This window comes from Panthera onca, chromosome D3, assembly GCF_046562875.1.
Source record: "Panthera onca isolate mPanOnc1 chromosome D3, mPanOnc1 haplotype 2, whole genome shotgun sequence".
Taxonomy (NCBI): domain Eukaryota; kingdom Metazoa; phylum Chordata; class Mammalia; order Carnivora; family Felidae; genus Panthera; species Panthera onca.
In genome coordinates this window covers 46,083,550-46,110,937 of record NC_138350.1, presented here as the reverse complement: position 1 = coordinate 46,110,937, position 27,388 = coordinate 46,083,550, and the positions used below count along the sequence as shown (strand labels likewise).

General features: G+C 37.9%; 1 protein-coding gene, 1 long non-coding RNA gene and 1 other non-coding gene across 6 annotated transcripts in view; 1 reads left to right on the top strand and 2 right to left on the bottom strand.

Annotated features, from left to right (window-relative positions):
• OSBPL1A (oxysterol binding protein like 1A) overlaps positions 1-27,388 on the top strand; it is a 265,761-nt gene that overhangs the window by 54,375 nt on the left and 183,998 nt on the right. For all 3 annotated transcript variants that reach the window (XM_078435369.2, XM_078435368.2, XM_078435370.2), the window contains exons 5-6: positions 20,937-21,048; positions 26,500-26,585. In XM_078435369.2, coding sequence (XP_078291495.1) covers positions 20,937-21,048; positions 26,500-26,585 — 198 coding nt within the window. The remainder of the gene's footprint in view (positions 1-20,936; positions 21,049-26,499; positions 26,586-27,388) is intronic.
• Positions 11,674-27,388, bottom strand: part of LOC132665861 (uncharacterized) — a 68,293-nt gene continuing 52,578 nt past the window's right edge. The window contains exon 4 of one of the 2 annotated variants that reach the window (XR_013551253.2): positions 11,674-11,788. This is a non-coding gene — a long non-coding RNA (uncharacterized LOC132665861). Of the gene's footprint in view, positions 11,789-24,479; positions 24,562-27,388 lie in introns of those variants that run through there. The other variant, XR_013551254.2, reaches the window with a different exon arrangement.
• TRNAN-AUU (transfer RNA asparagine (anticodon AUU)) lies at positions 22,269-22,341 on the bottom strand. Its single transcript has one exon. It is a non-coding gene; the product is annotated as a tRNA-Asn (tRNA).

The window sequence follows — 27,388 nt, the reverse complement described above, 5'->3', positions numbered from 1 at the left end:
GGATGGCATGATCATATCCTTTTTATGGCTGTGTACTGTGTGTGTGTGTGTGTGTGTGTGTGTGTGTGTGTGTGTGTGTGTGTGTTATATCTTCCTTATCCATTCTTCTATTGATGGGCACTTAGGCTGCTTCCATGTCTTGACTGTTGTAAATAATGCTGCAGTAAACACAAGGGTGCATCTTTTCAAGTTAATGTTTTCATTTTCCCTGGGTAAATACCCAATAGTGGAATTATTGGATCATATGGTATTGCCATTTTTAATTTTTTGAGAAATCTCCATAGTGTTTTTCCACAGTGGCTATACCAATTTACATTTCCACCAACAGTGCATGGAGGTTCCTTTTTTCCACATCCTTGTCAACACTTGTTTCTTGTCTTTTTTATAGCCAATCTGACAGGTATGAGGTGATTATCTCATTGTGGTTTTGATTTGCATTTCCCTGATGATGAGTGATTGAGCATCTTTTTATGTGTCTGTTGGCCACCTGTTCAGTTGTGTGTTTTTATCCAGTCTGGCAATTTCTGCCTTTTGATTTAGTGTTCGGTCTATTCACATTTAATTAATAACAGTTTTGGATTTCCATCTTCAATATTGTATTTGTTTTCTATGTCTCAGATTTTTTGTTCTTTTGTTCTTCCTTTACTGCCTTTTGTGTTACAGAGGTATTTAGTGTAAAATTTTAATTTCTCTGGATATTAAACTTTTTGAATGTATTTAAATAGCTTCACACTCTTTATCTGCTAAATTTAACATAGCCAACTGAAAGTCAGTTTCTATAATCAACATTTTTCTCATTAAAGGTAACTTGATTCTTTGTCTCACAAGTTTTTATTGAAAATTAGACAGTTTTTAAAAGTTTGGTGTTTTTTTTGTTTGTTTTTTAAGTTTGAGAGAGACAGAGTGAGCAGGGGAGGGTCAAAGAGAGAGAGAGGGAGAGAAAGAGAATCCCAAGCAGGCTCTGCATTGTCATTAGTGTGGAGTCTGACCAGGGCTTGAATACACGAACCATGAGATCATGACCTGAGCTGAAACCAAGAGTCAGATGCTTAACTGACTGAGCTGTCCAGGTGCCCCCAAAATTGGACATTTTTTATAATGTGTTTTAGCAGCTCTGAATTCTGACTTGTCTCCCTTCAGGTTATTTTTTTCTTTTTTTATTGTCTGGTCTTCATTTGTGAAATCTGGAATATGCCTGGCCTGATATCTCTGCTCTTTTTTTTAAAATGTTTTAATGTTTTAGCATTGTTTCTGTTTGGGACTGAATGTGTCCCCCTAAAATTCATATGTTGAAATCCTGTCCCCACAATGTGGTGGTATTAGGAGATATGGAGGTGGGTGTGGGATAGGAATGGCCTGTGGCTTCAAAGCTAATGATGCCTGATGATCTTGCCTGGCGTTCTAGTTCCTGTTGAGTTGCCTCTCAGTTTGTTGTTTGTCTTAACTGAATATCCAGCACCATGAAATGATTTCGTTTTGTTCATTTTTATACTCATTTTTCAGGATGACCGTTCTCTGATCTTTTCATACTTCCGTAGCCAAAAATTGCTTTCCCCTTTATCCTGATTTTTTTTTGATTATTTGAATGATCTGGTAAATTAACTATGGTAGAGGGCTTATTTGATTACTGACCATAGTTTAATATCCCTAAAGGTTATTTTAAAATACTAGGAGGATTTGTGAGTGTGTATCACAAGTTAATGAGTTTATTATTTGTTTCACATTTTCTATGTGTGAAACGACATAAATCTAATGACTAGCTTTAATTTTTGCATAAATTACCATGAATGAGCCCTGTAAGTATGTGATTAATAAGCATGTTTTAATTAGTACATTTTACACCATTACAGTCTATTTATTCATATGTTGATCCTTGTGAACCAGGTATGGAGTCTTGCTAAAGCTGAGAAAAATGTAACATTTACAGTAAAAAAATATAGTGGGTAAATTGCTATACTCTATGGGATTTCAAAAATGAGCTGCAAATAGTTTAATTTGCCTGATTCATGCGTGAACTTCTTGCTCTTGATAGCCCTGCACCAGTTGTTTCTTCTGTGTAAGAATGTTGTTTGTTATCTGATTCCCATGGCTCAAGTCTACCCATTCTTGAAAGTGCAGTTCGGGTGCTGTCTGCATAAATTCTTTCCTGACTTACTGCAGCTGGAAGAAAGGTATGCTTTTTCCAGATTTCCTAAATATTTACATCACCTTCTTTTATCTTCTACTTGGTAGTTACTGCTGTGTATGTTTTTATTACTAGAGTGCATTAATCTTGCTTTCAAGGAGTTAATACATTTCAATTTTTGTATCATTGAGCACAGCACATGTCTTTCTGTCCATCTTACCCACATAAGATCAGTTCATTTATCTGTACTTGGTTCTTCTTTACATATTTGTCCATTTCTACTGTATTCTTGAACTTTGAACATGAGATTGTGCTAAGTTGGGCCTTTGATTCAAATATTAGCATATATATCATCTCTTATATTAGAAAATTTAGCTGCTGCTAAGTGGGTACATCACATAGGAAACTTTAAAATGTATGTGCTTAATATTTGAGTATGATTGAATTTTGCAAAAAGTTTAATTTTCTAATTAAACTTTCATGTGCTCATGAAAGGAATCCAATTATCTTGTTTTGATGTGATCCTTTGCCATGAATATAATTTAAAATATGATAGATTCTGTGATTTAATAAATACAAAGAGTTGAAAAGGGATTTCATTTGTTATTAAAGTACTTTACATTCTTGTCTGTTTGAATATATAAAATCTCCCAAAATTTTGTGAGGCTTTTCTTGGTAATTAGTGAACTCCGGTGTTTTTGTTTTGTTTTAATTTTTTTTTAATGTTTATTTTTGAGAGAGTGAAAGAGAGTGTGAGCAGGGGAGGGGCAGAGAGAGAGGGAGACACAGAACCTGAAGCAGGCTCCAGGCTCTGAGCTGTCAGCACAGAGCCCGAGGTGGGGCTGGAACTCACTCCAGGATCTGTGAGATCATGCCCTGAGCTGAAGTCAGCCGCTTAACCAACTGAGCCACCCAGGCGCCCCCTGCTGGTGTTTTATAATAAAAATTAATATACCAGAATTTTAAGATGTATTTAGTATTCTTTTATTTTTTAAATGCAGTTTGAATTCTGAAATTTTTATATCTGTATGATCAGTACAAAATAGGGATACAATCAATATAGTAAATAATGGGATTGTGGTACTGAATTTTGTGTTGGCTACTATTTTCCAGCAGATCTGAGAATACATTTAATATACATGCTTCCTGGGGCGCATGGGTGGTTCTGTGGGTTAAGCATCTGACTTCGGCTCAGGTCATGATCTTGAGGCTCGTGAATTCAAACTCTGTGTCGGGCTCCGTGCTGACAGCTCAGAGCCTGGAGCTGGCTTCAGATTTTGTGTCTCCATCTCTCTGTCTCTCTCTTTCTCAAAAATAAATATCAAAAAAAGATTTTTAAAAAATATGTGCTTCCTATGTTCTGTGTCTCAGGAACTATATATCTGTCATCGCCTGGCATATAGAAGATACATATTTTTTTTTGCTCAGATTCACTTTATTTTGCTCAGATTCACTTCTACGTACGCTTTGGGGAGCAGCCTCTTCAGGGTCCCAGTGGGCAGGAGGAAGGACGATAGTGGGGCAGACTATAGCCCTTGTTGGCTGTAGTTGGCCTTTGGGCCACAACTGAATCATTTTCTCCCTCCTGTGCTGTCCATTCTAGATACAGCCTCCCCTTGGCTTGCACGTCTGCTCTTCGTGGGTTACCCAGTACTGTGACTCAGGCCCTCATCACTGGAGGTCTGCAAAGGTCATGCCCTTCATAAGCTTGTGGTTGCTACACTCATTCATTTACTGTCAAAACTGGACTAGGGAATACCAAGAGACACCTGTGTCTATCATCTGCATGCCAGACATACTCCTCCATTTCCCCACTGTGTACAGTCCTCCTTTTCTTCTGACATTCGAGTTCATCTTTACCTCTAACTCTTCTTACCTCTGGACCTTTGATAGAGGAGCCACTTGTTCAGGCAGCCTCTCTGATCTCTTGGCCTTGGATCAGAGCATTATCCTCAGGTGTGGACTGTGCTGCCCAGAACCGGAAGAAACCAATCAGACATTGTACTTCTCCATTTTGAGAAGTGCAAGATGGAATAATTTGTTCTTTACTTAGGAGACAGTGTCCTGGCATCACCCAGACCACTGAACGCCTAAAAACTTACTGACATCACATAGTCCCTGAATTCTCCCCAAGATTTATTTCCCACTCCCTAGAGCATCATGTCTTACCAAGGCTTTCAACATTCTAGCCTCTTCTTGTTCATTTGGTTCTATTAACATATCATTGATAAAGTGGACCCAGTGTGATGTTCTGCGGGATGACCAAATGGCTCTGGGGCAAAACTGTACATGTATCCTGTTGTCTGTGGGTATGCAAACCGGTTTTGATCTTTTTTCCTAATAGGGAAAGAAAAGACTACATTTGTCAGATGAGTTGCTGCGTACCATGTCCTTAAGTAGTATTAACTTGCTCCAGCAAACACAGTATGTCTGGCAGAGTGGCTACGATCGGGGCTATTTGAGTTTATGCAAGTCCTCTGCAATCCTCCACATTCCTCTGGTTTTTGCAGTGTTAGACTGGTGAATTAAATGGAAATATGGTAGGGACTGTCACCCCCGCCATTTGAGGTTTTTGAGGGTGGCACTAATTTCTCCCATTTCTCCCCATATGGGATATTAGTTTTGATTTATCTTGGCCAAGAGACGGGGGAGGGCAATTTTAGAGCCTTCCATTGGCTCTTACACTATAGACCAAGGGAGCCATGTGACACTTTGCCAACAACTGAGTGTGTGTGTTCCAATTATGTGTTCACAGACTCGGGGAGTGACTATTAGATGTCATTGTGGACCCAGTGTATGCACTGCGAGCCAGACCTGGGCCAAGGTTTCATTTATCATCTCACTCTCGCATATGCCCCCTTACTAAGGAGACAGATGACACTTTGGGTCTCTTGGCGTCAGTGTCAGCTTGGATCTTATACCTAACAATTCCTGAAATGTCTGGATATTCCCTTTTTCCCAGTGTAGTTACTTGAATAAAAGGTCATTTGTCCCCTTGGGAATAGTCTAGGAAATTCGTAGCTGTGTAGGTTTGGTTTGGTGTTGCAAAATCTTTCCTTCTGGAATTAGGTCTCTCCTTTAATAGTTTTCAGTCCAAAACTGATTCAAGTCCAGAAAACTGGACAAGGTATCATGACTTCTTCAGCTTCTGACCATTCATCATTGACTTTTTTTGATGGTACAGATTTTTACTTGGGTGCTTCCTTAGCAGCATGGACAAAAAGCAGTGGCCCCCTATAGATGTCAAAATGCCAGAAATGCCATTGCAGACAGTAGAAGGCTCTAGATAAGAAGGCTTGCTAGATTGGGCATAGTATGTAAGATCATACCAGGTCATTTTGTGCCTGGAAGGCCTTAGAGGATACATCATTTACCAAAACAGGAAGAAATGACTGGTGGAAAAAGCACCAGCATCACCGGGAAACTTATTAAGAACTATCCTCTCAAGTCTAGGGCTGCCATCAGGAAATGCCATTGTAGACCTGGTTCACTGATAGTGGGGTGTGCAGGGTGGGGGCTGTGTCCTAGGACCCTGAGACAGTAGAGGAGGTGGCACTTAAACATCAGAAGCCAGGTGGATGTAATTATGGTAATGAGCAGTGAGTTCAGAGGGGCAAGGTCAGGAGGACTGGCCTGCAGAAGTTCTGGAAATGGCTGACAACATGGCATTCCTGAAGACAAATTATATGGGCATGGCAGATAATGCTTTTGTCTTTTTTCTTTCTTTTTTTTTTTTTTTTTTTTCATTTTTACCCATTTTTACCAGAGGGAGAAACTACTGCCTCATACAAATTCTTCAGTAACTTACTACACATTTGTTAGACTGATCATCCACTGGGTGCTCAGTTCTGTTTCTTCATTTTCTCTCCCATCCCTCTCTCTTTCTCTTCCCTTTTTTGTCATGGGTCAATAGAAATCACTATCTTCAGGTTTACTGATCTATCTTGACCATTGTCCTGATGTCTCCTGATACCATCGAAGAAGGCATTCCTTATTTCTGTTACTATGATTTTTATTTCTAGCATTTTCCTTTAACTTATAGTTTGCACTTATCAGTTGAAACTCTTACTATGTATGTAGTCCACCTTTTCCACTAGACCTTTTAATGTAATCCTAGTTATTTTTAATTCTCTGTTTCAACATCTTGGTCATTTCTGTGTCATTCTGTTGATGGCTTTGTCTCTTGACAGTGGATTGCTTTTTCCTGCTGTTTGTGTGTCTGGTAACTTTTTATGGGCTGTTAAACAGTGTGTGTAAGCTAGTAGAGACAAAGGTACATAGTATTGGGCCTGGAAATGAGCATACCTCTTCTTAGTGTGGGAGGTCCAGTCAGTCTAGTCTGGAGTTGGTCTGAGCTTGGGTTTTCTTGTTGCCATAGCTACCTTCTGTGTACCACTGGCTTCAAATTTCTATTTCCAAATTCAGTATTACCTCTGCATAAGGTGCAGGCTGATTTTTCTGGAGGGTTGTTTTGCTGTGTGTGTGTGTGTGTGTGTGTGTGTGTGTGTGTGTGTGTAATGTTCCTGCTTTACTCTAAGCTTTAGGCCTTCCTAGTGGGTCTTGTGCCTCAGAGTGCGTTTCTGTCCATGCTGTTGCTTTTCCCCCATGAACTGACTATTCTTGCTTGTTCTCAGTACTTGTTAGCCTTGGGGAGGGGGGGTGGTGAGAGGAGGGGATGGAGTGAGTTCTGTGGTCCTGGTCCAAACTCCATCTTAGGTCTGGGACAGGGATTTCTTAGATGGTGGTCAATCAGTGACCCTGCTCCTCCCATAACGGTAGGGGACCTTTGGTGGTATGGATCCTTGATTGTTTCCTGTCTCTTTCCTTGGCTGAGAGGATCCTCACCGTGCCCTGTGGGTGAAAAATTTGCCGACCTTCTCACAGCAGTGTTGTTCCTTAAGGAATAACCTGAGGCAGAGAGGCTTGCCTGGGGCTTTATGCTTTTTCTGCTGCAGTGGCAGTCCCCCTCCTCCAGGCCTGTTGCACCACTGAGGGAAAGGCTTTTTCTGGTCACCTGCCTGAACCTCCATCTTTTTTTTTTTTTTTTTTTTTTTTTTTTTTTTTTTTTTTACTTTTTTAAGCACCAAGTGGAGGTCCGTGGGGAAGATCCTGCAGGTGGATAGGAGCTTCCCCCCATACCTGTGGCTTGCAGAGGTTCTCATGCTAGCCTTTCATCCTGTAGCAGTTCGTTAAAAATTTCAGCTGAATTATGTTATCTGCTTGTTGGCCAGTCCCTGTCTTACTCCCATACCTACCACAGTGAGCCAGTGCTTACTTTGGGGCAGTTTCCTTAGATTCCAGACTACAGGCAAAGCTCAGAGATATTGCGGGTTTGTTTCCAGACAACTGCAATAAAGCAAATATTACAACTAAGTAAGTCAAATGGATATTTTGGTATCCTTTGCATATAAAATTTATGTTTACACTATAGTCTGTTAAGTGTGCAATATCATTATGTCTAACAAAACAATGTATATACTTCAAAAATACTTTATAGATTAAAAAATGCTAACCATAATCCAAGCTTTTAGCGAGTTGTAATCTCGCTGGTGGAGGGTCTTGCCTCCATGTCGATGGTGGTTGCCGAAGGTTGGGGTGGCTGTGGCAATTTCTTAAAATAAGACAACAATGCAGTTTGCCACGTGGATCAGCTCTTCCTTTCACGAACTGTTTCTCTGTAGCATGTGTGGCTGTTGGATAGCATTTTACCCACAGTAGAACTTCTTTCAAAATTAGAGTCAATCTTCTCAAACCCTGCCATCAACTTAATTTATGTAATATTCTGACTTTTGTTATTTCAATAGTCTTCACAGCATTTTCACAGGGAGTAGATTCCGTCTCAAACCGCTTTCTTTGCTCATCCAGAAGGAGCAACTCCTCATCTGTTAAAGTTTTATCATGAGATTGCGATTCAGTCACGTTCTTAGACTCTACTTCTAATTCTAGTTCTCTTGCTGTTTCCCCCACATCTGCAGTGACTTCCTCCACAGAAGTCTGGAACCCCTCAAAGTCATCCATGAGGATTGGAATCAACTTCTTCCAAACTCCACAAATGTTGATAGTATTTTGACTTCTTCTTTTGAATCATAAATGTTCTTAACGGCATTTAGAATGGTGAATCCTTTCCAGAAGTTTTTCAATTTACTTTGCTCAAATCCATGAGAGGGATCACTATGACAGCTATGGCCTTATAAAATGTATTTTTTAAGTCAGGAGATTTAAAAGTTGAAATTACTCCTTGATCCATGGGCTGCAGAATGGATGTTGTGTAAACCAGCATGAAAACAACATTAATCCCACTCTAATCTGCATCAAAGCTCTGGGGTAACCAGGTGCATTGTCAAAGGGCAATAATATTTTGAAAGGAATCTTTTTTTCTGAGCAGTAGACCTCAACAGTGGCCTTAAAATATTTGGTCAACCATTTATAAACAGATATGGTATCATCTAGCTTCGTTGTTCCATTCCTAGAGCCTAGGCAGAGTAGATTTAGCATCATTCCTAAGGACTCTAGGGTTTTTGGAATGCTATTTGAACATTGGCTTCGACTTAAAGTCACCAGCTGCAATAGTCCCTAACAAGAGAGTCAGACTGTCCTTTGAAGCTTTGAAGCCAGGCATTGACGTCTCTCTCGCTGTAAAAGTCCTAGATGGCGTCTTCCTCCAAAATAAGGCTATTTCATCTAGATTAGAAATATGTTGTTTATTGTAGCCACCCTCAGTAATGGTCTAGCTAGATCTCCTGGATAACTTGCGGCGGCTTCTACATCACTTGCTGCTTCCCCTTGCACGTTGGTGTTACAGAGATCGTGTCTTTCCTTAAACCTCATGAACCAACCTCTGCTAGCTTCAGACGTTTCTTTCGCAGCTTCCTCCTCTCTCAGCCTTCATAGAATTGAAGAGAGGGCCTTGCTCTGGACTAGGCCTTTGGCTTGAGGAAATGTTGTGGCTGGTTTGATGTTGTATCCAGACCACTCAAACTTTCTCCATTTCAGCAATAAAGCTGTTTCGCTTTTTTTTTTTTTTTAATCATTCACGTGTTCACTGGAGTAGCACTTTTAATTTACTTCAATAACTTTTCCTTTGTACTCACAACTTGGCTATTTGGCCTGAGAGCCTAGCCTTCAGCCTGATGCAGCTGTGGACATGCCTTCCTCACTAAGTTTAACCATTTCTGACTTGTGATTTAAAGTGAGAGACCTGTGACTTTTCATTTGAATAAACATTTAGAGGTCTTCATAGAGTTACTAATTGGCCTGATTTCAACATTGTGTCTCCCAGACCAGGGAGGCCTGAGGAGAGGGAATTGGGGGAATGGCTGGTTACTGGAGCAGTCAGAACACACACATTTATTGATAAGTTTCCTGTCTGCTATGGGCACGGTCCATGGTGCTCCGAAGCAATTATAATAGTAACTTTAAAGATCAGTGATCACAGATCATTATAACAAATGTAATGATAATGAAAATGTTTGAAATAATGCAAGAATTAACAAAATGTGACACAAAAATACTAAGTAAGCAGATACTGTTGGAAAATGGTTCTGATGGACTTGTTCAATGCAAGGTTGCCACAAACCTTCAATTGGTATAAAAACAAAACAAAAACTCTGCAAAGTACAATAAAATGAGAGGGGCTTATAGTTGGTCACCATACCACCTTGGTTCTCTGGGTTCAGCACAGTAGTTTTATAGATTATCTGTTTTTTCCCCTTTTTTGAAAAAAATATTAAAAACAATTTTTAACATTTATTTATTGAGAGAGAGGGAGAGCATGAGTAGGGGAGGGGCAGAGAGAGAGAGAGAGGGAGACACAGAATCTGAAGCAGGCTCTAGGCTCTAAGCTGTCAGCACAGAGCCTGCTGCAGGGCTCAAACTCACGAACTAGGAGATCACGACTTGAGCTGAAGTCAGACACTTAACCAACTGAGCCACCCAGGTATCCCGAAAAAAATATAAAAAAAAAAAAATTTTTTTTTAATGTTTATTTTTGACAGAGACAGAGCATGAGTGGGGGAGGGGCAGAGAGAGAGGGAGACACAAAATCCGAAGCAGGATCCAGGCTCTGAGCTGTCAGCACAAAGCCCAATGCAGGATTGGAACTCAAAGATGGTAAGATCATGACCTGAGCTGAAGTCAGACGCTCAACCAACCAAGCCATCTAGGTGCCCCCCCAAAATAGTTTAAGTTTCTTTATTTTTGAGAGAGAACATGCAGGCAGGGTAGAGGCAGAGAAAGGGGGAGAGAGAATCCCAAGCAGGCTTCACACTGTTAGTGCAGAGGCAGATGCAGGGCTCGATCCCTGAACTGTGCGAACATGATCTGTAATGAAGAGTTGGATACTGAACGGACTGAGCCACCAGGCACCCCTCTGCTTTTTTTTTGTTTATTTTTGTTTTTGTTAGAGGGGGTATGATGCACCTTCCAGCTTTTTAAATCCCAGGTGAAATCTGCAAGTCCTAGTTAATTTATGAAATAAGCTTTTGTAACTTCAGAGACTGTGCTAATACTTAAATGTTTAGTTAAGTTGGTCATGTGTCTGTGCCTTATGTGGATCAGTTAATATTTAGCATGTCTTAGGAATCTTTAAGATGCTGTGAATTGCTTCTTTAAAAAACTACATGTGGCTATGCATGTGTATTTCTATATTCAGTTTTATCTTTTTGGAATTCTAGGTGACCAGATAAAAGGTCTCCATAATTGATTCTCTAATTCTTTTATCTTTTTTTCACCTGTACTTACTCCCTCTTAGGTATCTTCTGCTCCCCTATTTTCATGGGAGAGATCTTCCAATTTTTCTATTGAATATTTAATTTGCTATTATTTTTTAAGAGTCCTTTATTTTTCTCTAAATATTCCCTTTTTTGTAATCTTCATTTCTTGTTTAATAAAGAAATATCTAATTTTTCTGAGGATGTGTTCTTTTTAAGGTTTTCTTCATTTTTGAAGTTTTTTTTTCCTTACCTCTCTTGATCTTTGTCCTTTGTGCCAGTCAGATCTCAAATCTTGGTTGTAATTGGCTGTTAATTCACATTTAAGAGTGATGTTTCTCAAAACTTGTAGAGGTCAGTAAGCATGAGTAGGACTTGCTGACTTTCGTTGTAGGGTGAACTTTGTTGAATTTGTATAGTAGACTGTGGTGTGTTTTCATATGAGTGTATATAACACATACTGACCTCAGTGCCTCAGATTTCCCATTTTTAAAAAGATGGGTTATAATAGTACCTGCCACACAGGATTTTTGTGAAAATTTAAATGAGTTAATAAAACTCTTGGAACAGTGATACGTTGTAAATGTTAATTAAATATTAGGTATTGGTATGTAATTTTTTTAGAAATAACTTTTTTAATATCAAATCTAGCCTTAAATTTGCTCTTGATTTATTATGATCTTAGGAAATCATGCATCATTTTTCAGATGCACAGCTGCTGATATTTTTCAATAAAAATTTGGATTTGGAGGAATACTTTATTTGCCTAAGTTTGGGGAATTGTATTTCCACATGTATGGCTATTGGATAATTAAAGCTTACTATTTTAAGTCACTAGCTTTTAAAAAATATAACCTTTTAAAACAGTTGAGGTATAATTGGGGCATCTCGCTGGCTCAGTTGGTGGAGCATGCAACTCTTGATCTTGGGGTTGTGAGTTCAAGTCCCATAATCTCTAAAAAAAAAATTGAGGTATAATTAATTTGTAACATTAATTTCAGGTATATAACATAAGGATTCAATATTTGTATATGTTGCAAAATGATCACGGTAAGTATAGTTAACATCCATCACTGTAAATAGATTTTTCTTGTGAGAACTTTTCAGATCTACTCTTAACAACTTTTGAATATGTAGTACAGTATTAACTATAGTCCCTGTGCTGTGCATTATATCCTCATGATTTATTTCCTTTATAATTGGAAGTTTGTACCTTTTGATATGCTTTACTCATTTTGTCTACCCCTCCACCCCCTGCATCTGGCAGCCATCAGTCTGTTCTATCTTTGAGTTTGGTTTTTTGTTTTAGATTCCTGTAAGGAAAATCATATAGTATTTGTTCTTCTCTGTGACTTATTCACTTAGCATAATGTCCTTGCAGTCCATCGATGTTGTTGCAAATGGCAACACATTCCTCCTTTTTATGGCTGAATAATACTCTATTGTATATGTATACCACCATTTCTTTATCCATTCATCCATTGATGGACATTGAGGTTGTTTCTGTATCTTGGCTATAGTGAATAATACTGAAGCGAACATAGGTGTGCTAGTATCTTTTTGGGTTAGTATTTTTGTTTTCTGTAGATAAATACCTAGAAGTGAGATTGCCCAGTCGTATATTCTATTTTTAATTTTTTGAGGAACCTCCATACTGTTTTCCATAGTTGTACCCATTCACATTCCCACTAACAGTGCACAGGGGTGGGAATCCTTTTTTTTTTTTTTTTTTTTTTTCTTTCCACATCCTCACCAACACCTGTTTTGATAACCACCATTCTCACAGGTATGAGGTGGTAACTCATTGTGGTTTTGATTTGTGTTCCCTGATGATTAGTGATGTATAGCATCTTTTCATATGTGTCAGCCATCTGTATGCCTTCTTCCAAAAAATGTCCATTTGGATCCTCTGCTCATCTTTTAATTGGATTGTTTTTCTGCTGTTGAGTTGAAGGAATTCTTTGTGTATTTTGGATATTAACCCCTTATCAGACATACAGTTTGCAAATATTTTCTCCCGTTCAGTTGGTTGCCTTTTTTTTCTTTAAGATTTTTTAATGTTTATTTATTTTAGAGAGAAAGTGAGCAAGGGCAGAGAGAGAGGGGGACAGAGAATCTGAAGTGGGCTCTGTGCTGACAACAGAGAGCCTGAAGTGGGGGCTGAGACTCAGGAACCCTGAGATCATGACCTGAGCTGAAGTTGGATGCCTAACTGACTGAGAGGCCACCCAGATGCCTCAGTTGGTTGCCTTTTCATTTTGCCGATCGTTTCTTTTGCTCTGCAGAAGTCTTTTAGTTTGATATAGTCCCACTTACTTTTTACTTTCATTTTTTAATTTTTTGCTTTTGTTACCTTTAGTCATCACCAAGACACATGTTAAGGTGTGTACTGCCTATATTTCCTTCTAGGAGTTTTATGGTTTCCTGGTCTTGGGTTCAAATCTTTAATCCATGTAGAGTTACTTTTTGTGTGTGGTGTCAGATAGTGGTCCAATTTCATTCTTTTGCATGCGACTGTCCAATTTTTCCAGCACCATTTGTTGAAGAAACTGTCCTTTCCCCATTGTATGTTCTTGTCTCCTTTGTTGTAAATTGGCTATATATGCATGGTATGTTTTTTATAACTATATTTTAAATGTTTTAACACATTTCCCTGCTTTCTCTAATACAATGTGTCAATATAGTGAACCCCCCGCAAAGTATTCTGATATTTCCCTTAGAATTGTATTGAAGTTACAACTCATTGTTGAAGCAGTTTTCTTGAACCTCTCCTAAATTCTAAGAGTTCAGTGATCATAATTTGTAGAAATTATTTTTTTCTAACTTTGAAACCTGAAGACTGCATTAAGAGATTGCTTTACAAGAAGTAAAATTTTCACGGGCACCTGGGTGGCTTAGTCGGTTGAGATCCAACTTTGGCTCAGGTCATGATCTCACGGTTTGTGAGTTTGAGCCCTGCGTCGGGCTCTGTGCTGACAGTTCAGAGCCTGGAGCCTGTTTCAGATTCTGTGCCTCCCTCTCTCTCTCTGCTCCTCCCCTGCTCGTGCGTGCATGTGTGCGCGCGCTCTCTCTCTCAAAAATAAATAAACATTAAAAAAAGGCAGTAAAATTTTCATGTGGAATTTCTGCTAAAAGTAGATTAATTTTAAAAAATCAACACAGGAATGGTCATAACATCATAATAACCCAAAGGTGGATGCAACCCAGATGTTCATTAACTAATGAATAGATAAACAAAATGTGGTGCATCCATACTGTTGGAATGTTAGGCAGCTATACCAAGGAATGAAGTACTGACACATGCTGAAACACAAAGGAACCTTGGATACGTGCTGAGTGAAAGAAGCCATACACAAAAAGCCGCTGCATATTGGATAATTCCATTTATAGAAATATTCAGAATAGGCAAATCCATAGAAGGTAGATTAGTGGTTGCCAGGGGTGTAGGGGAAGGAGGATTGGGGAGTGGTTAATGGGTAAGATTTCTTTTTGAGGTAATGAAATGTTCTGAAATTAGATAGTGACGGTTGTGCACAACTCTGTGAATATACTAAAAGCCACAGAACTGTGCGCTTTAAAAGGGTGAAATTTATGGTATGCAACTTATGTCCTAAAGCTATTATTAAAAAACAATCTGGGTATGGGCATTTTTCTCTAAGTGTTTTGTCTGAGATGAATTCTATTATGGTAGCAGAGTAATGGTGCAGTGAGGGAATGACAATTTACTAAGCAGAGTGGATTAGGGCAGTTTAGGGGCACGATTTACAGTTGTGTTAATTTTGTTTTGCTGTAATCTTTGTTGTGTACTACTAGGCCGAATGTACTATGTGGCACCCATTAAAAAAAAAAAAGGAAAGGTATCAGGCTCAAAGTTAATACTTTACTCTGCCTTCTTGGTAGTTAGTTGTTTGACAAATTGGTCAAAATGCTATCTTGACCAGGAATATTTTAAGCAAAATATATTTATTTAGGAATAGATATTAAATAAGTAGTCGTTTTGCGTGGAGGGGATATAACAACAAAGCGGACAAACTTCATAGGGGAGAAGAGACAGTAGGTACAGGAAGTTAACACACTATGAAAATAATTCAAACTGGGCAAAGGGGAAAGGAGTTAGGGGGTGGGCACATGCTACTTGAGATTGGGTGGGAAGGAAACCTCCTTTGAGCAAGATGCATGTTTTCTGAATTTTAAAAAATATTTAAGTGTGTCTACTCTTTTTCAGCTTCCTTAGCACCTGGTTATTTTGACTCTTTGTAGTAGAGATCCTGGCTCTACCCATGCACTGAATGTTTTCTTCAAGGTCATCAGTGTCAGTGGTTTACTGTTTTTAAGATTTTCTGTCTTCACATTTTTCTGTACCTATGTTTCTGTGCCTAACAAAGCTGATCACTTCTGGGAGGAGAGACTCTTCTTGTGGCATATCTGGTTGCTTTGATGGTTCCTATTGTTTTTTACTTTACCCTTTTAAACCACTTTTCCCTTTTCCCTTGAAACTTTCCCCATAATGAAAGCCACGTCCTCTTATGGCTTCATTATTTTTCCTGGGGGATTATTTAGAAATACGTGTTTGGACCTCCTGCTTCTCTCCAGGCATACAGGTCCTCTGTTGGGCTGCACGTTGGACGTCCTTACCTGCCCTCAGGAATCTTGAAACTTCACGCTTCTAAAGTGGGACTCCTCCTCCTCTACATCTGCTCCTTTTGCAGTATTTGAGTTGGTTGTTGAAATATGTTTTACTTTAAATCCTCCTTTTTACTGTCTCCACTTGAGAAACAAACTCCTTGCTCTTTACCTGGACTGCTCTGTCTCCCCAATTACTTTTCTAATTTTGAAATCTCTTAATTCCACCCTGTGCGGGGATGCCCGGTCAGTATGCTAATGTCAGCTCTGATTTTGGGATCCCTTCGTTATTCATTATCTAAGTTTGTTTTCTCTGATTCGTGGAGAGTCTTGCATAATGTTGAAAGCTTACGCGTGTGAAGTGAATTTAACAAGAGTGGAGAGCCACATAGTCAGCTGGTGACAAGTGACTGTGAGGGAGAAGTGGATGGAGTTGGGGACTTTTGTAAAGCACCACTGACTACTCAGGACTAGATTAGGAATTCCAGGTCCTGGGAGGTGAAGAGGAAGATAATGACTCATTGTTTGGTGTCTGGGCAAAGTGGTTAAGAAGTCAGGATGGTCTTTAATTTTGGCATAGAGAAACACAGTTAGGCTTACTTTACTCTGAACATAGGAACAATGATCCTGCAACAAACTCTTAAAGAAAATTAAAACCTCTTCTACTCACTGAGGCATTAAAAATAGGCACTGACCTACCTGTTGGGTAGGTAGTCTAATTCCTGTCCCTGGATTAGAAGTCCAACCACTAGTCTCTTAAGGTGCCGCCTTTTTTCAAATTATGATTCAGCGAACAACAACCTTTTCTGATACCGCTCCTGCCTAAGCGCTTATATTCCTCACCTGGAGGGCTTCTTAAAAGACAGGTCGCTGGGGGCCCCATGCCCATCATTTCTGATTCATTGGGTCTGAGATGGGGCCTGAGAACTTGCATTTCTGTAGATTTCATGGGGGACACTGATCCTGCTGTGGAAGCAAATTCTGGGAACTTTTGCTCTAAATCTTTTTCACACAGTGGTCCACTGATTTTTCCAACTTGTAATCTGATATGATTCTTCTGAAACCTTCCACACGTATCCCTTTACCTTTCAGACAACCTGAGCTCCCTATAATTGCATATAGCAACTCCACACTCCACATTGCCCTGTTTGCTCCCTATGCCCTTTTCCTCATTCTTGAAGCACATTCTTTGCTCTTAACAGAGGTATTTCTCTGTACCTTTGCTCATCGCATTTCCTCTGCTCATTCTCCATAGTCTGTCCCTTTGGGGATTTAGATCATTCAAGTTCCACATTAATTGTTATAGCCTTCCTAAAGATCATATCAGGCTAATCACTTGAACTCTGTGCAGTTGCAAAAATGGTATAAGGCAATTAGGTAAGCTATTAAATAGGTTGAGAAATAACATTCCTTAACTCAAATGTGCCAATGTGGTACCAGGCTTGAATAACTCTAACCATTTTTTAAGCAATTTTGCGATCTGTTTCATACACTGAACAATTCAGCCATCTAAAGTACACAATTCAGTGACTCAACTATGTTAACAGACCGTCAACACAGTTTTAGAACATTTTCATCACTCCAAAAAGAAGCCACATACTCCTCTAACTCCCTGTTCCCTCTTCCCCTCCTCCCCAGGCAATTACTCATCTATCTCTATGGATTTGCCTGTTCTGGAATCTAATATAAATGGAATCGTGTAATACGTGGTCTTCTGTGACTGGCTTCTTTTAGTTTAATATTTTCATGGTTCACCCATGACATGGCATATGTTAGTACTTCATTCTTTTTTCTTGACAAATAATGTTCCATTGTGTGGACATTTTATTTATCCATTCATTAACTGATGGGCATTTGGGTTGTTTTTACTTTTCAGGTGTTATGAATAATGCTGCTCTGAACATTTGTGTGTAAGATTTTATCATTCAGTTTATTTCTCTTGGGTGTATACCTAAGAAGTGGAATTGCTGCATCCTATAGCATCTTTATGTTTAGTATTTTGCAGAGCTGTCAAACTGTTTACCAAAGCATCTGCACCATTTTACATTCCCACTAGCATTGTATGAAGGTTCCAGTTTCTCCACATTCTCGCCAACACTTGTCATTCTTCTTAATTTTAGGCATTATAATGGTTGTCAAATATTACCTCATTTGTTTTTGATTTCCATGTCTGTAACGCAAATGTTCAGCATCTATTTGTGTACTTCTCAGCCATTCTTTGGAGAACAGTCGGTTGTAGTCCTGTGCCTGTTTATTTAAAATCTATATATTTTATTTTGAGGTCTTAAATTTGAGCACCTTCAGGTTCACAGCAAAATTCATGGAGTAAGATAGAGATTTCTTACATGTGCCCTGTCTCCACTCATGCATAGCCTCCCCCATTATCATTTTCCACCAGAGTGGTCCATTTGTTACAATTGCTGAACCTGTATTGACCTATCAGAAACTCCCCCTCCCCGCCCTCTCAGTCCATAGTTTATCTTAGGGTTCAATCTTCTATGTTCTTTGGGTTAGGACAAAGGTATAATAATATGTATCTACCATTGTAGCATCATACAGAGTATTTTCACTGTCTCTGCGCTCTGCCTATTTATTCCTCTCCCTACTCCAGCCCTGGGCAACTACTGATAATTTTACTGTCTCCATAGTTTTGCTTTTTCCAGAGTGGTGTGTAGTTGGAATCATATAGCTTGTAGCTTTTTCAGATTTTTTGCCCATTTTTAAGTTGGATTGTTTGGGGGTTTTTGTTGAGTTTTAGGAGTTACTTACGTATTCTGGATATAACTTTATCAGACACATGATTTGCAAGTATTTTCTCCTATTCTCTGGATTGCCTTTTCACTCTCTTGATATGTCCTTTGACGTTCAAAGTTTTAAATTTTGATATGGTCCAGTTTCCTTTTTGCCTGTGCTTTGTGCGTCATAGCCAAAATTCATTGCTATATCCAGTGTCTTGGAGTTTTTCTGCTGTTTCCTTCTAAGATCTTTATTGTTTTAGATCTCACACTTAGGTCTTTGATCCATTTTGATTTAATTTTTGTGTATGGTGTAGGGTACAGATCCAACTCCATTTTGTTTGTTTTGTTCTCCATGTGGGTATCCAGTTTTCCCATTGTTTGTTGGAATTTTCCCCTTAGAATGGTCTTGGCACCCTTGTTGGAGATCATTTGAGCATATATGTGAAAGTTTATTTCTGGACTCTCTATCCACTTCCATTGGTCTATAGGTCTGTCTTTATGCCATTACCACAGTTTTGATTACTGTAGCTTTAAGGTGAATTTTGAAATCAGGCAGTGTGAGATCTCTTACTTTTTTTCCCCAGTACTATTTGTTCAGGGTCCATTGAGATTCCATATGATTTGTAGGGTGGGATTTTCTATTTTTGGGAAAAGCATCCTTGGGATTTGATAGGTATTCCAGTGAATCTATAAATTGCTTTTGGGTGCCTAACTGTGAACATTAGATGTCTTCCCTTTTTGTCATTTTAATTTCTTTCAGCCATGTTTTAAAGTTTTACTGTACAAGTCTTTTGCCTCCGTGATTGAGTTTATTGCTAAGTATTTTATTTCCTTTGATGCTATTGTAAATGGAATTAAAAAGTTTTGCTTAGTTTTGTTTTATGATTGTTCATTTTGTCTTTGCCCATTTTTAAAGTAAGTTATTTATCTTTTTATTGAGTTGTTAAAGTTCTTTATTCTGGATATGTCTCTTATCTGATACATGATTTGTAAATATTTTGTCATTCTGTGGGTTGTTTTACTTTCTTTAGTCATATGAAAACACTTCTCCCAAAATGCTGCCTTTAAGGTGACAGGAAATTCTAAGATTTTATTAGAATTCACTTTATTAAAATATTAACCATTTTTCTATTTTAAATGTCATGATATATTTTCTAGAATAATATTCAGCTGTGAAAAGTCTTTTAGATCATTATATAGATACTATGTAATATCCTGGAAAATACATGATATATTAGGTGAAAGGAGTTATAAGCAACTTTAATATAAAAGTTGTGTTTAAAAAAAAAAAAAACTCTGACTCATGCATAGGAAAAAGGATTAGAAAGAAATACACCAGAATGTTTATAGTGGTCATAGACTAGGACAATGAGTATTTTGTTTTCTACTTACTGTGTTTTTTAGGTTGTATTTAAGCATTTCTTAGTTAAAAAAAAAAAAAAATTTTTTTTGGAAAGTACATGGGAAATTTTTTAGTCCAAAGGAAAAATGTAACTCATGGGAAAGCATAACGTGATGACACAAGATATTCTTTCATATGTATCTGTGCATGCGATCAACCTGGCAGTTAGAATAGCATTGTATTTCATCCTGCCCTAGTGTTACCACATCCACCAGTACCCCTGGGTACTAACATTGAACATCAGATCTCTAGCATTCTCCTGCAAATCTGCATTCTTCTTCATTTCTGCTGCCCTGTTAAGTTGTATAACTGAACCAGTGATGCTGGACTTCTATACATTGCTGGTGAGTCTGAAATTTGTCAGAGCAGTTAACTGCTTAGAGTAAATATGAATGATATAGTTAATTATTGTTGAATATTTATTTTAGGAGAGTGTTTGCTTCATTACAAACCATGCCTTTGGCAGTGTATCCTATCAGTCTGTATCACTTTAAGAGTCACATGTTCTACCTAGTGTCAGGTGCCCCTACATACTGCCTACAGCCAGGTGCCCCTAGTCTGTATCACTTTAGAAGATGAGGGTCTATGTATTATACATCTCACATTTTTTTTTTAAATCTAGGTCTGTTGGGGAAATTTTTTTTCAACAGGTGTTGTAGGAATAACGTTAAATGAATGTTGTATCCGCTGCAATTTCAGTAATGGCTTTGCTAACTTATACATTTGGTTTAATCACGTGAATAGTTTGGTAAAACAATCCGATAATTTACTTAAAAGTCAATTATAGAAGTTTGTGTTAATTGTGGATTGGCAATTGTCTGGGTAATCATCAATTATTACAGTTAGCTAAATTGTACGGTTGACCTTTTGAACAACACGGGATGGGGCACTGAGCCCTGCACAACTGAAAATTTACATGTACCTTTGACTCCCCCAAAACTTCTAATAGCCCACTGCTGACTGGAAGCCCTACCAATAACATAAACATTAATCAACACATATTTTGTATGTTATATGTACTATAGACTCTAAGAAAAAAGTAAGCTAGAGAAAAAATATTACTAAGAAAATGTAAGGAAGAGAAAATATATTTACAGTAATGTGCTGTATTTATTTTTTAAATCTGCATGTAAGTGGATCTGCCCTGTTCAAACCTGTGTCATTCAAGAGTTGGCTCTATTCAACTTAATGTACTTAGTATTCACTTATTGTAGATACAACTGATGTAATACACAGATTCCTATGGTTCTTGTTTCTATTTTTGAGTAATTACTAATTTGGAAAAGGGTTATAATAAAGTCTTAGTTTAATAACTAAAAACAATTTTTCTGCTTTTCTAGGAGCTGGTAATGCTTCTTTTAGAATATAATGCAGATACTACTGTTGTTAATGGGAGTGGACAGACTGCAAAAGAAGTCACTTATGACAAAGAAATCAGGAACATGCTTGAAGGTAAATATTATGGATCTTAAATAGTAATTACTTTAATGATAGCCAAGGTTCAGACTATAAGTAGAAATAGCTTCTGGGATGCCAGAATAGACTACACTGCGCTTATGCTCTAAAGAGAATGCAATCTTGGAGTCCCTGATTAGACACAAAATTATTTGAGTATTCCTCACAGCTTTAAAACTTAAACAGGTTGGTAAAACTTGCCATAATGTTGTATGATCAAATCTGCAACAGAATGGAAAGTAGAAAGTGAGAGACATGAAGAATGTGGCTGGTAGGCTGCAGAAACATCATAACAAAGGATACAGAAGTGGAGGACAGTGAAGCTGTGAGAGGTGCAGCTGGTGGGAGTCGTTTGATGCTGGCCTGCTCCGTTGTCCTGAGGACTGCATTGTAGCACAACGACTGACAGTAATTTCCTGAAGGATCAGCATCGTCATTAGAAACTCCACATATTAAATTATGTTAAAGAAGATACGAGTCTACAATAACTCAGAGCAATTTCTCTAAAATAGAATAAAACAAACATATTTTGATTCTTACGTTGGGAAACTCTCATGCATTAAGATTATCCTCTGAGTGGCCAGGGCTTTACTATAATTATTTTTTGGTAGTATTTCTATGCTAGAGAAGAGAAGATTTCTTAATTTCTACTCTGTAGAAGAAAGCACATATCCTGTGTTTCTTTGTTTTGCAATTCAGGGAAAGGTAAGATAATTCTGTATTTAAAGGGTATTTCTTAATTATTTTCATTATTAGTATGTTTAGCTATGTAAAAACCAGTATCTTTTTTCTATTTTCCAGTTGTCCTTGAAAACTAAAATTTTCTCTTGTTTTCTAGTTAGAAAATAATGTCAGCCTATCAACCATACTCCTTCTCATGTCTACTACCTTTCTACTTTTAATTTTTTTGAAGATTTGATCATACAATTTTATGGCAAATTTGACAAATCTGCTTAAGTTTTAAGTTTTGTCAGACATCCTTAGGTCACTGTCTTAACTCTTGCCTTAAAAATAAAACCCTTTGATTTAAAATGAGCAAGCTTATCAACTAAACATCTTCTCTAAAGCTCTGTCTTATGTGATTTTTTTTTGGGAGATTGCACATATTAGATGTGATCCCTGCCCTTTAATATATTGTGATCTAACTGGGAGGCTGAGGTGTCCTGTCCTTCACCATATCCTATCCTTTTTTTAATTTATTTTTAAAGTAATCTGTACACCCAACATGGGGCTCAAACTCATGACCCTGAGATCAATAGTCACATGCTCTACCAACTGAGCCAGCCAGGTGCCCTTGTCCTGTTATTTTAACTGTAACAAAATGAGAACCTGGAACTGAGGCTCACCTGACAGTGGATTGTTAGTTTAGCCTGACAAATTGACATTTAGTGGGGCCAATCACGAAGACATGTTCTACTACCTCCCCAAAACTCAAATGCGCTAAGGACAAGGGCTCCATTGACGTATAGTTTGTCAGCTAATAAGGTGCTATCCTGGGAAATGAAAGGAGAAAGTTATTTGACTCTGCTCTGATGAGATCACCTTAGCCAGATACAATTTGTGGAGAGCGCCTTAAATGGCTCAGACTTCAGGGAGTGCATCTAGTAGCCCCCCAAGACTATAGGTAGAACAGAAGCCACATCATGGGGTAGTGCACTAGAGACAGGAAGAGTTTCACCCCAGAAGCACAGATATCAGTGGTCACAACAAAATTTTACTCAAGCATCTAAAGAAGTGTTATATTGTAATCTTATTTGTGCTAGAACAGAGCCAATTGTTGGTCCAGTTGATGGAGTGCCAGGGGTTCATCTTTGGGTCCTGTGTATTGTAATAATGGCTTGGGTTGCACTTTAAGGTGTAGGGAGTTCACGTGATTGGAGTTACCTGGAAAGAGGTTAGACTACTATGGGTCAGGCACTAGAGAGGAATACCTTCTTCTACATACCATTCGTCTTTCATTTTATTTTGAGAAATTTCTAACCTACAGGGAAGTTTCAATTATAATGCAATGAAAACTTGTATGTCCTTCACTTAGATTCAGTAGTCATTAACATTTTGCCACATCTGGTGTGTCCTTTTATATATTAATGTTCCTTAATATTTTTTGTAGAACTATTTGGGAGTAACTTCTAGAAAGTGGTACTTCTAAATATTTCAGTATGTATCCCTTAAGAACAAGGATATCTTCTTACATAATCACAATATAACTACCAATTTCAGAAAATTTATCACTAATGTAATATAGTTTATATTCAGATTTTGTCAACTGCCCAAATAATGTCCTTTGTAGAATTTTTCCTCCAATTCAGAATCCAATCCAGAATCTCTCATTGTGTTGACAGATTGCTTTAGTCTCCTTTATCTGGAATAAGTCCTTAGCCTTTGTTTGTCAGGATCTTGACCTTTGTGAAGAGGAAGGAAATTATAGAATTATTTGTAGAATGTCTCAGTTTGGGTTTGTTTTTTTTGTTTTTTTTTAATCTTTTCATATATTTTATATTCAGGATCTGCTTTTTGGCGAGAATGGTGAGGTTGTATCCTTTACCAGTGCATCACACGTTAGGAGGAAACATTGTTTATTTTGTTCTATTACTGGTAATGTTATCTCTGATAACCCAGTGCTCCACTGTAGAGATACCCCCCCCCCCTTTGTAAGTACTAATCTATGGGGAGAAAAATTCAAATTTCCTGTTTACCATTAATCTTTTAATAACTGATTTCAGCATTAATGATTCTCGTCCTGAATCACTTCTTACTATGGAGATTGCAAAATGGTGTTTTTTCTGTTGTCAGTGAAGGACATTTGCCAGGTTCTTACCTCCATTTCAAGTGTATTGCTATTTAACCTGCCCTGTGCATATACATAAGAGTGTTGTTAGAAGGGAGTTAAACTTCATGATCTCTGCACTCCCTATTAACTCGGGATGCAGATTCAAACGAAAGATAATTAGTTTGTCATATTAAAATTTAGGGATGCCTGGGTGACTCAGGCAGTTAAGCATCCGACTCTTGGTTTCTGCTCGGGTCATGATCTCATGGTTAGTGAGATTGAGCCCTGCGTTGAGCTCTGTGCGGAGAGCACAGAGCCTGCTTGGGATTCTCTCTCTCCCTGTCTCTGCCCCTCCCTTGCTTGCACATGTGCTTGCTCGCTCTCTCTCAAAAATAAACTTACTTAAATAAAATTGAATTAAAATTTATAGGACAAATGAATTTTTTGAATGGAATATTTCCTTTGAAAACATTTATTGAGGTATAAAATATATGGATAAAAGCATACATAATTAATGTACAGCTCACTATTTTCACAAACAGAACACATCAATGTAAGCAACAGATCAAGGAACAGAATGTTACCAGCACTCTGGAAGCCTCATCTCCCCAGCTGGAATTTTTCCTTTTCATTGGCTGCGTCAATAATCTTTCAGTGTCTTTAATGAACAGAGGACAGGAATATATGCAGTGTTTGCAACTCCAAAACCCCATTTTCCTTCATTTATGAACCTAGGCAATCTAAAAAGAAACATTAGGGTACCCTTTACCTCTTTTCCATGAAGTCTAGAACCAACATGATTAAGCATTGTTTGATTATTTAGTAAATATTTATTGACCAAATACACATCATGCCAGACACTGTCATAAATGGCTAGGATACACAGAAGAGTAAGAACAGTACCTGACTGCTAGTGATAACTTACAGCTCTGGGTAACACATGTAGGAGTAGAAGTACATACAAGAGGGATAGGAATGTGACTGTTCTCAGAGCTCATGGTGCAGTAGCCCCAGGACCAGTAAGAGGAAACACTGAAGAGTGTGAATCGCAGCAAAAGAAGCCATTGAGAGCTTATGCAGAGTCTTGGGTGCCTTCCTTTGAGGTGGGGAGGGAGTCTGGGTGTGGAAATAGAAATGTGAGAATAGAAGATGATGGTATGTTAGGACTGTCCATCTTTTCTTTTTTTTTTTTTAAATTTTTTTTTCAACGTTTATTTATTTTTGGGACAGAGAAAGACAGAGCATGAGCGGGGGAGGGACAGAGAGAGAGGGAGACACAGAATCGGAAACAGGCTCCAGGCTCTGAGCCATCAGCCCAGAGCCTGATGCGGGGCTCGAACTCACGGATCGTGGGATCGTGAGATCGTGACCTGGCTGAAGTCGGACGCTTAACCAACTGCGCCACCCAGGCGCCCCGTGTCCATCTTTTCTTAAAGCTAAACTAGTTCTAGCTATAGCTGTATCCACGATCGCATTCATAGTGTTTCCCCAGTCACTTGGCTCCCCAACCTGCTTTTTAGTCCATGACCTTACTTCAGCCAGGAAGACCTGAGAAACCTTTTATAGTTTCTCCCTTGCAGCCTTTGCAAAGGATATTATGCACATGTTTTAAGTGAGGTTACTGAGCCTTCCTGTGAAATTGGTTTTTTTTAAGCCAGAACAGAATTCAAATCTAGCAAAAAGAGACCTTATTGCATATTGCAGTTTCTTAAATCAAATTGCCTGTTCCCTTTCTGTGCAAGTGTGATTTAAGAAGCAGGATAGAATAGTGGTAAGAGCATGGTCTCTGGAACCAGCCTGCACAAGTTCAGATCCCAGCTCCTCCATTTCCTAGCTGTGTGACCTTAGTTTAATTCCTTAACCTCTTAGTGCCTCAGTCTCTTCATCTGTACAATCAGAATAATAGTAACACCTACTTCATAGCATAGTTATGAGGATTTAATGAACTAATATATTTTTTTCAAAATTTAATATTGAAGTATAGATGACCTACCGTGTTTTGTTAGTTTCAGGTATGTAACAAAATGATTTGATTTTTCTATGTTATGCAGTGTTCACCGTGGTAAGTGTAGTTACCTGTCAGCATGCAGTATTACTAAAATACTGGCCTTATCCTGTATGCTGTATTTTTTCCATCTCTGGGACTTATTTATTTTATAACTGGAAGTTATTTTTAAAGTGCTTTGAATAGTACTTGGCATATACTAGGTGCTATAGAATTTGTTAAAATAAGTCTTCTATTAGGCGGAAGTATATACGTATGTGTAGATCTACTTACATGGTTTGTACATCTTCTACCAGTGCTGTTTCTTATTGTTATTTTTAACGGATTCTAAGGTTCTAGAAGGTGTGAGTGCTACTCTCCAATTTATCAAGGCAGATGTGTAATAGTATTTCAGCATGCAAAAGTAATTCATAATTATCTGTGATGGGTGTTATAGTAAGATACTTAGACTTCTGAATTGAAAACATAAATTCATATGAACCTAAAAGGAGTTGAACTCCCTTATCTGAAATTCAAGGCAGTGAGAATAACAATAAGTCTTTAACTATATTTGAATTATAATTCAAAATATTGTGACTTTTTTCCCACAGTCACTTTATTCATACATCCTTTTAATGACGTTGCTAATAGGATACTGACTAGAAGTAGAGTAACATATACTTTCCTTTTGCAGCTGTAGAAAGGACTCAACAAAGAAAGCTTGAAGAAGAACTTTTAGCAGCAGCGAGAGAAGGCAGAACAGCAGAACTCCTAGCTCTGGTAAAACAACATGTCTTAGTTCTTTACCCTTCAGGAAAATTGTAACTTTACGTTAACACTTCATAATGTAGTCAAATTGCAGGGCTAAAATACTTGAGATTGTAATAGTAGTACAAAAGTCCTTAAATATCTGAAAGCACTTGGCATATAATAGTTTAAGCAAGATACATTTTAAGGATTGTTTTCTATGAATTTGTGATTTATGTCCCCACTCCCTACTGTGAAAATCTGATAAATTAAGAATCTGATTTTTCAAGGTGAATACATTATGTAAGACAATTGTTTTTTTTTCAAATTAAGCCAATTTAAATTGAAACATAATATGTAAGATCCTATAAAGGAACAAATTTCTCTAATTGTGATAAGCAATCATTTCTGAAGGGTATGCTACACTTTTAGAAAGTAACGTACAAATATGTGATAATACTTGGGAATATTCATATCATGTCAGAACAGATTGAAAGCTTTACCCATTTTTTTTTTCCTTTTGGAGACCTACTTTCCAGTGTCTATTTCCCACGTAGTCTCATTAAACATGGAACTAAATTTGTTCTAAATTGAAGAATGAAGCATTGCCATTTGCTTTAAAGTTATTTCAGCCTTTTCATTTGAAAAGACCTCTTTGGTTTCCAAGTAAAGTACCTAAAACATTTTTTAATCTTTGTGAAATGGAGACTGTATAAGGAAGTTTTTAAAATAGTCAGTTGGGAACAACAAATTCAGTAGAACTTTAACACATTTAACCTTTATGGTTTTAACTCTTCTGAATGTCTGTGGTAGACTGGTGTATATTTTTGCTGTCA